The 7,903-nt window shown below is 41.0% G+C and overlaps 1 protein-coding gene across 1 annotated transcript in view; it reads left to right on the forward strand.

The window, feature by feature from the left end:
- The window catches only part of RAD18 (RAD18 E3 ubiquitin protein ligase), a 108,576-nt gene extending 101,836 nt beyond the window's left edge, over window positions 1-6,740 (forward strand). The window contains exon 13 of the mRNA XM_028101755.1: window positions 5,948-6,740. Within this exon, the coding sequence (XP_027957556.1) occupies window positions 5,948-6,050 (103 nt within the window). The 3' untranslated portion in view covers window positions 6,051-6,740. The remainder of the gene's footprint in view (window positions 1-5,947) is intronic.
- The last annotated feature ends 1,163 nt before the right edge of the window (window positions 6,741-7,903 follow it).

Consider the following 7,903-nt stretch of genomic DNA (forward strand, 5'->3'; position numbering starts at 1 on the left):
CTTAACCCCATGAGAATTCATTTGCAACACATTTTGTTTACCCATTCGACAGCTGATGGGTGTATTTGGGTTTCCAGATTTGGGGGATTATGAATAAAACTGCTGGAAGGATTTGAGTGCAGTATTGTGTGTGGACATAAGTTTTCATTTTTCTTTGGTAAATACCTAGGAATGGCATCATATGGTAAGTATATGTTCAGTTGATAAGAAACTGCCCAGCTGTATTCCACCAGCAATATATGAAAGTTCTGGTTGTTCCATATCTTGGCCAGTACTTGGTTATGCTCTTTATTTTTAAAGCCATTTTAATAGAGTTACAGTAGTATTTTTTTTTTGTCATTTTAATTTGTATTTCCCTAAGGATTGATGATGTTGAACTTCCTTTCACATGCATATTTGCCATCCCTATGTCTTTTGTTGAAGTGCTTCCTCAAATTTTCTGCCCCTTTATAAATTGGGTGGTTTTTTACTTTTGAGATTTATGAGTTCTTTATCAGAAACGTGTTTTGCAAATATTTTCTTCCACTTTATGGCTTGCCTTTTCATTTTCTTGATAGAGTTTTTCAAAGAGCAATTTTAAATTTTGATGAAATCTGATTTATCAATTTTTTCTTTTCTTTTACATATGGTGCTTTTTTGTGTCCTATCTAGGAAATCTTTACCTAACCCAATGGTTTTCTGTTATGTTCTAGAAGTTTTAGGGTTTACATTTAAGTCTATAATCTATTTCAAGTTGATTTTTATAAATGGTGCACAGTATGAAGTTCAATTTTTCTCTTCTACATGTAGGATAACTTTGGTACCTTAATCAAAAATCAATTGGATATATATGTGTGGGTCTATTTCAGGAATCATTGTTTTGCCCTATTGATCTATATGTTTGCCTTTTCACCAATAACACACACTGTCTTCATTACTGCAGCTTTTTTTTTAGTATATGTGCTGCCGAAGCGAGTACCATTACTGCAGCTTTATAATGTTATGAAATCAGCTAGTATGAGGCCTCTAACTTTCCTTTTCCAGTTTACATCAGAGTTCATTTTTTGTATTTTATAGTGTATGTGTCTTAACAAATGTATAATGACATGTATCCACCATTATGGTGTACAGAATAGTTTCCCTGCCCTAAAAATCCTTTATGTTCCACCTGTTCGTCTCTCCTCTCCAAGTTCCTGACAACCACTGATTTTTTTCTGTCTTTATAGTTTTATTTTTTCAAGAATGTCATTTAGTTGGAATCCTACAGTATGTAGCCTTCTCAAATTGTACTTCTCAAAGTGTACTTTCACTTAGTAATATTCATTTAAGATTGCCCCATGTCTTTTTGAGGTTTGATAGCTCATTTCTTTTTAGTGCTGAATAATATTCCATTGTCTGGAGTCTTATAGTTCATTTATCCATTCACCTAATGAAGGACATCTTGGTTACTTCCAGGTTTTGGCAATTATGATTAAAGTGATATATATACATATATATATAATATATAATAATATAATAATATATATAATATTTTAATTAAAAACAAAGTGCAGGATTTTGTGTGGTAATAAGTTTTCAGTGCCCTTGGGGAAGTACCAAGGAGTACAGTTGCTGGATTGTATGGTCAGACTATATTTAATTTTGTAAGAAACTGCCAAACTTTGTTCCAGAATGGCTGTGCCATTTTGCATTCCCACTGGCAGTGAATGAGAATTTTTCTTGCTCTACATCCTCACCAGCATTTGGTGTTGTCAGTAAATTTTTCCTTTTTAGAATTGTTTTGGCTATTCTGGTTTTGTTGATTAGAATTGGAGCTGAGGGGTGCTTGGGTGGCTCGCTCAGTTAAGGAACTGACTCTTGGTTTCAGCTCAGGTTGTGATCTCAGGGTCATGAGATTAAGCCCCGTGTTGGTCCCTGTGCTTAACATTGAGTCCACTTTGGGATTCTTGCTCCCTCTCCCTCTGCCCCTCCCCCCCCGTTCTCTCTCTCTCAAATAATAAATCTTAAAAAAAGAAGAAGTGGAGTTGAGGTTCCCCTGTCCCTAAAGGAGATGAAAGGCTATTTGTACCAGTCTGGATGTGCTTCTGAACTTTGGGAAGGTATTTTATGGTTCTGTTGGATATAGGTACCAGATTCACCATCCTACCCTGTCCTGTGGGGAAAGGAAGCACCTGAATTGACTTTATGGGGTTTGGGTAAGGTTCACAATCGGGAAGGGAAGCTAATGTGATCTTGTAGATGGGGCCCATTGGGCTAATTCATTGTACTTTTGTTTTTAAATTTGGATGTGTTTAGGAATTGATGTGTTATATACTCCTAATTCCACCTCCAATAAGTGCCAGAGCAAATTCTCTGATAGGGAAGAGCCACACATAGAGAAGTGCTAATACCCTTGAGGTCCCACAACCCTAATGACCCCTTAGAGCTACAAGTCGTAAGACTAATGATTTTCCTGATTGGAGTCTCTGAGAAAGGGAGGCAACCTCCACCTAGAGGTAACCTGTGGGATTTTGGACTTGTGACCAGCCTAGCATAGCTACCAGTTACACCCCTTTTGAAAAATAGCTGTTTGCTTGCTACTAGGTTCTTGTCAAACTGAATGGCCTGATCCATGGAGGCTCTTATGGACTGCATTGTGTCCCTCTAAAATTCATAAGCTGAAGCCCTAACCTCCAATGTGACTATATTTGGAGATGGAGCCTTTAAAGAGGCAATTAAGGTTAAACAGGTCATAAAAGTGGTTATGAAGGCCACAGATTGGCAGATCCCCTGCTTTGAGGCTGCACACCTGAAGGGTGCTGAGTGAACCATCTGGGTCACTCATGTACATATCCATAATGGGCTGATGGTCAAGGGATTCACTGGACTTTTTATCCTCCCTACAATCTACGGGCATCTAATATTATTGAATGTTGGAATGGCCTCCTTTAAAATTATCAACTCCCTCATCTTCTGGTCCACATATCTTAGTAAGGAAGTTTGGTCACTGAACGCTGCTGTCCCCAGGACGGAATCCTCTCCTTTTGGCCACTTTCTGGGTAACGATTAGTACAGAAAGGGTTTTGCGGTTATATATTTACCTATTTCAGAAACTCAGGGTTCCTTCTTAATTATTCCTGGGCGTGATGCTTGTTTCTTTCTCCTAACAGCAACCGTATACTGGCCAGATTGGTACACCGTCTGGGTAGCAGCTTGGCCAAGAGGGGTCCTAGAGGATTCACACTTAATTCTGATTCAGCTTGTTGGATTCACTTGCTGGACTGATATGGTTCTAGGTCAGGGATCAGCAAACTATGGCCCATAGGCCAAATCTGGCCTGCTGTCTGTTTGTTAATAAAGTTTTATTGGAACATAGCCACACACATTTGTTTTTCTGCTGGCTGCGGTTCTTTTCACCATTACAACAGAATTGAGTAGTTGCGACAGACTGTATGGCCCTCAGAGCCCAAAATATCTAGTCCTTTACACAAAGAGTTTGCCAACTGTCCTAAATCAAAAGGCTAGTGATGACTTGGCTGAGTACACTACTCACTGAGCCTTCTTACTATGGGCCACCTGGGTCAAAGTGGGGAAAATAAGGGTGCCTGGGTGGCTCAGTCGTTGAGCGTCTGCCTTTGGCTCAGGTCGTGATCCCAGGGTCCTGGGATTGAGCCCCACATTGGGCTCTCTGCTCGGCGGGAAGCCTGCTTCTCCCTCTCCCACTCCTCCTGCTTGTGTTCCCTCTCACTGTATCTCTCTCTCTGTCAAATAAATAAAAAAATCTTAAAAAAAAAAAAAAAGTGGGGAACATAATGAGTCTCTGAAAAGGTTAATAAAAATGCCCTTACCCTCTCACATCTGACTCTTCTGGGTCAAAGGACTGGGTGTGAGTAGAGGATGATTAAAGAAAAGGTAAAGTTACAGCTGATAAAAAGGAACAGGTGATTTTGTGGAGGTGGAGAAAGCAACAGTGCTGACAGTGGGGGAGGAACCTCTTAGACTCTGGGAGGTACAGAGAGGAAGGGACAGTAACGATCTTTGTCTTTCAGAGCCACCCCTGGAGCCGTCTGTCCATGTATGTCCTCCAGCTTATCCCTAGAGCCTTTACCATATTAATCATAGTTATTTAAAGTTTTAGTCTGATGGTTCCAACATGTGGGTCATTCTGTCTGTATCTCTTGGTTACTTTATATCTTGACAATGGACTTTTTATTTGGTTTTTCTTCTTTGTGCATTGTGCATTTTGTGTGGATGCTAGACATCCTGAGAAGGGCCATAGATACTGAGGTAAAAATAGACTTTGTGCCTGGAAACGGGCATGCTGCTTCTTCTCTTAGGCCATTAGTGTGGGGAGTTGACCCAGGTTGGAATTTCCTGGTTCCTAACATGACCTTCAGTGTATCAGAGGCATCAAGTTCCTCAACCAATGGGCTGCTTTTACCTTGTGCTTAGTGTGGGGGCTGGATTGTGGGAAGCTTTTGTTCAATGATTTTGTTCTCATTTACCTTTCAGCCTTGTCTGCATGCCTGCATCCCAGAGGGCCATCTCTCCATGTCCTGACCTCTCCCTCAGCAGTTTACTGCTACTGCCTATTACTTGGTGCTTGGCTCCTGGTAGGAGCCTGCTGGGGCTCTATGTTATCTTGTTCCAGCTGTGGTCTTGGGCAGGCCCTGTATGCCTGGATCTTGGGGGTGGAGCTTTCTCTGCCCACCTCTCCCCCTGTCCCATGGTAGTCAGAATGCCTTGCCCAAGCCTTTCTTGGTATTGTTTGAGATCATCAGCCCAAGATGATTTTCTGCCCTTCCTCCAGAGGTAGAGGTTTTTATTTCTACCATTTCCCCAGCAGCAAAGAATCTTTGCCAGTGTTCTTGCAAATGATTTCTTATTCTTCCCATTCAAGCAGACTTCCCATTCAGGCATTCTGCCCCTCCTCCAGAGATAGTAGATCTTTGCCTGATTCCCATGGGCCAGTGAGTTTCTCTCAGCAGCTGAAAGCTCTTACTTCATAGGAGAGAACAGTCCCAGGAAGACGTAGGACTTTCTGCCTGTTCCCTGTCACCCCCATTCACCAGCTTTATCCTGTGCCACCAAAGTGGGCTTTCCTCAGTTTCCCCACCCTGCTCCCAGTCTTTCTTATGAGCACTTGACTTGAGGCTCCTGGAAAAGAGCTTGCCAGTGCATGTGGCTTCTCCTTGTGTCAGGGGCCTTCGGTACTAGCCCATAGTTCAGAATTCATTAAAATGTTAGCTCATGTCCTCTTACCTGGTTGTACAACAGCCACCTTTCTCCAGTTCTGTGTCAAAAGTGAGAGAATTTGGGGGTGCCTGGGTGGCTCAGTCGTTAAGCGTCTGCTGTCGGCTCAGGTCGTGATCCCCCAGGGTCCTGGGATCGAGCCCCCCATCTGGCTCGCTACTTGGTGGAAGGCCTGCTTCTCCCTCTCCCACTCCCCCTGCTTGTGTTCCCTCTCTCGCTGTCTTGCTCTGTCAAATAAATAAAATCTTAAAAAAAAAAAAAAAAGTGAGAATTTGTGTGGTCTACCTCTCTTTGGGGGGGGGGGGGCTTATCTTTCTTTGGAATTTTGTTTTCCTGCCTTACAACCTGAGCTCTCAGGATCAAGAGAATGATTTTGTTAGACACTGACTTTGTCTTGTTGTTAGGATACCAGCACCTTTTTTTTTTTTTTTTTTGCAGTTTTCTTCATGTTAAGCAAAGCATAAAGCTATTTTAGATTTTGATTCAGAAGAAAGGGATTCAGTTTCTGCTTCTGTCACTTATGGCCTGTAGTCTTTGCTTAGTCACTGTTCTCAGTTACAAAATGTGTATAATAATAACAGTAATGATAATTATTATAGACTTGCCAGTGGAGTAGAGAACTGTTTGGAGGTTTAAATGAAATAGTACATGTGAAAGCGCTTGTCAGCTAGAAGCTGCTGTAGAATAATTATGATCATTGTTTTCTGAGATGCTGTTTCCTTTTTTCTGTTTTCAGAAATGATCTTCAAGATGCAGAAATGAGTCCAAGACAGAATCGTCGTACAAGATCAGTGGAGGGTGCTGAGATTGAGCCGAGCAATAAGCGGAATAGGAATTAGTGAGGGCTTTGCTGACTTTTCCAGTGTGGTGATTGGAGTGTGGCACTTTGGGTTGCCACACAGACTTCATATTCATAAATGCCCAAGTGAAGGTGTTGACTTCTCAATATGATGGTTAGCTGATTTTCATACTTTTTGCCTTTTTTGGGAAAAATAAGTTCTGAAACATCTTCGCTTGGTCAGTTATCCCCTGTCTCTAAAGCATCTCTCTCTAAAAATATTGACAGCCACACGTCTGCCAACTTTGTAGAGTACACAGACGTCTTGACAAAGAGTTTTGTTTCTGAATTTCAGGATATCCTTAAGACATTCTCCTCTTCCATGTAGAAACTAACTTGAGAAAAGGATTCTTTTCAGCCTCTCTGTCACAAGGAGCAGCTGAGGAGTTAAGAGCCTTTGTATTTATGGAAAGGCAGGTTATCATAAAATCACCTCTTTGGTGCGTGTCAGCCCCAGATGCCCAGATGCCAGCATGCCTGTCACAGCAGTTACGTGATGGTCATTGCCCGAGTTTAATGTAGTCATTTGTCACTTGGAGTAGGATGTTTGTATCGAAACTAAAAGTCACAAACACTAACTTTGAAACATTGGCATATTCTTTGGAAATGGCACTTCAAAATGATATTAGTCTTTTTTTTTTTTCACTTGGGTAAATCAAATCTTTACCACTCTGACTCCCAGCTATTAAACAAAAAGTATGCAATAAATGAATTTTGTAAATGAAGAGACTGTATCAATTTAAAATAATGCCCTGGATATAATATCTTATGAATAGTTGAGTATAAGCTACAAATCACTGGAAAGACTTGGTCAGAAATTGTCTCTGTGCAAAATGTCCATCAGTTCCCAGTTCTTCCAGAGTTCCTAACGCCGCTCTTCAGCCTCTCAGAGTCAGCCCTCTCCCTGCGTGCCCCCACATCACTCCCAGCCCAAACACATCAGCTTTCAAATAACATGAGAGCACCCGCGCCAATGTTAAGACAACAAATTTATGGATGTGCCAGAGAGGCGTTTGTGACTTCCCCTTTCCAAAGAATGTCTCCATTGACTTTGGCTCTTTGGTATGCTTTGGGTTTCTGGATAATGTGTGGAGTCTCATTATGACTTAGAGTTCAGCGCTTGCACACTTAAAAGGCCATTTGTTTTCTTTCTGAGTTCCCTAAGCTTCAGATGGTTATGTAAGAATTTGTCATAGTCATTTCATGTGCTAAATTATGAGTGGTGCATTCAGGAAACTAAAAGTAGCACCACTCACTGATTCTATCAAAGGATCTGATGTGAGGTAAGTGAGCAATATCAAGCAAAATAAAGTTTAACATTGATGTGATATTTACGTCACTGAATTGCCAGAAATTATGCTAAAATGAAAACTGTTTCATTAAAAAGTGCACAGCCTACTATAAATTAAACTGGAAGTAATTACTACTTTAATTGCAGCTGTAAAAAACAAAATCCAAGTAAGTAAATATGAAGATCTAATTGGCTTTATTCAAGGATTCATGAATCAGGCAGCATCCCATCTACAAGTAGAAAGGATCACCAAGTTGCCATACAAAATGGATGGTTTTTAAAGGCAGAAACAGGGTTGGAAGGAAGGACGGAAGTCATTAGCAAAAGAAAAGAAAGGATTGGTGTAGGCAAGGTCACCTTTTGAGGGAAGGGCTAGGGTCTGTCTTGCAGAAGACCTCAGTAATGCTGATCAGGAAATTCCAGATTGGTTAAAGACCACATTCCTGCAATGCAATTAAGTTTTGGTTGCTGTTGTGGGGGCAAGTGACTCCATTTTGAGCCTTTTATTTCTTTTCCTTTTTCTTTTTTTTAAACACAGCAAAAGGAGTTTGCAAGGGAGTAGT

Source organism: Eumetopias jubatus, unplaced genomic scaffold (genome assembly GCF_037043125.1).
Source record: "Eumetopias jubatus isolate StellerSeaLion01/CBP00866 unplaced genomic scaffold, mEumJub1_p1.0 scaffold_1, whole genome shotgun sequence".
Taxonomy (NCBI): Eukaryota; Metazoa; Chordata; class Mammalia; order Carnivora; family Otariidae; genus Eumetopias; species Eumetopias jubatus.